Raw genomic sequence first — 1,547 nt, forward strand, 5'->3', positions numbered from 1 at the left:
CCCATCCCAACCATCCCAATCCAATCCAATCCAACCCAACCCAACCCTCCCAACTCAACCCAAACCAAACAAACCCAACACAAGCATCCCAACCCAACCCTCCTAACCCAAACCATCCCAACCCATCCCAACCCTCCCAACCCAACTCATCCCAACCCAACGCTCCCAACCCAACCCCCCAACTCAACCAAACTCATCCCAACCCAACCCTCCCAATCCAAATTAACCCAACCCAACCCTCCCAACCCAACCCAACCCATCCCAACTCAACCCAACCCATCCCTCTCAACCCATCCTACAATTCCATGATTCGGGGGACACTGCTGAGCATCCCACGTTCCCGGGAATGCCAAAACTCCACCTGACACCCACCCCCTTGTCTCTCCCCCTCCCAGATCTGCATCCTGGAGTGCGAGGGCGAGGCCGTGCCGCGAGCCACCTGGGAGCTGTGCGCCGCCGCCAGCCGGGCGTCCCCGCGCACCCACGACCTCGCCGCCGAGCCGTGGCCCGGCGTGGCACCGGAGAACCTCCTGTGGCGCCGCGACGCCGACGGAGCCGCACCGGGAGCCTTCCCGCAGCCTCCCGAGGACATTTCCCGCCGGCTCGGGATGGGCTGGCGAGCGGCGCCGGCGGCCAAGGGGGTGCAGAAGCGGTACGGGGGCTTCATCGGGGTCCGCAAGTCGGCGAGGAAGTGGAACAACCAGAAGAGGTTTAGCGAGTTCCTGAAGCAGTACCTGGGAATGTCGCCGCGCTCCAGTGAGTACGACTTGGGCGGCGGCATCGGAGAGCACAACGAGATCTAACGGAGACCCCGCGGCGTCCGCCAGGGCCACACAAAAGTCAACCCTCCACCCCCTCCCCTTCTCTCTCCGCCACATTCCATAGGGGCAACTTAACAATAAAAAAAAAAAAAAGAAAAAAGGGGGCCAAAATAATAGTAGTAATAATAATAATAATAAAAACAACAACAACAAACCGAAAAAAAATTGGGAATTTGAGTGGAAACGAAAAATTGGAGACCGGGGAGGGACGGTGAGGGCGATCATCGACATCGCAGGGGAAGGTCCTTTGGGGTCCAGGGAGGAGGTTTGGCCTCGAGGCCATTTGTATTTGAAGGATGGTTTAGTTCTTGTCTCAAAAAAAAAAAAAAACAGGAGGAAAATTAAAATAAATCAGGAGAATGTAAAAAAAAAAAGAATAAATTTTAAAAAATTAAAATTCTTATCAGAAATTTCAAAACGGAAAAGTTTTAAGTGAACGGAAATTAAAATTAGGATTTTAAAATGAAGTCAAAATAAAGAATGAGGTAAGTGGAGAGTAAGACGTAAAGAGGTAAAAAATGAAATTTAAGTGCGTAAAAATGGAAGAAATTAAAAATATTTAGAAGAAATAGAAAGAGGTCAAAAATATTTAAGAGAAGTGAAAAATTTTTAAACTCTTCAAAAAAGAATTAAAAAAATTAAAGCATTTAAAATAAATGAAAAGGAAATGAATTAAAATAAAATGAAATAATAAGATAAAATAAATGAATTTAAAAATAAATTAAA

The 1,547-nt window shown here is 47.8% G+C and overlaps 1 protein-coding gene across 1 annotated transcript; it reads left to right on the top strand.

The window, feature by feature from the left end:
- Positions 1-389: 389 nt before the first annotated feature.
- On the top strand, positions 390-1,181 carry PNOC (prepronociceptin; the record flags this gene model as incomplete). Its single annotated transcript, XM_027633389.1, has 1 exon — positions 390-1,181. A coding segment is annotated over one exon (414 nt), but the record flags the coding sequence as incomplete, so codon positions are not given.
- Between the last annotated feature and the right edge of the window lie 366 nt (positions 1,182-1,547).

Source organism: Corapipo altera, unplaced genomic scaffold (genome assembly GCF_003945725.1).
Source record: "Corapipo altera isolate COAL_440 unplaced genomic scaffold, ASM394572v1 59777, whole genome shotgun sequence".
Lineage (NCBI taxonomy): Eukaryota > Metazoa > Chordata > Aves > Passeriformes > Pipridae > Corapipo > Corapipo altera.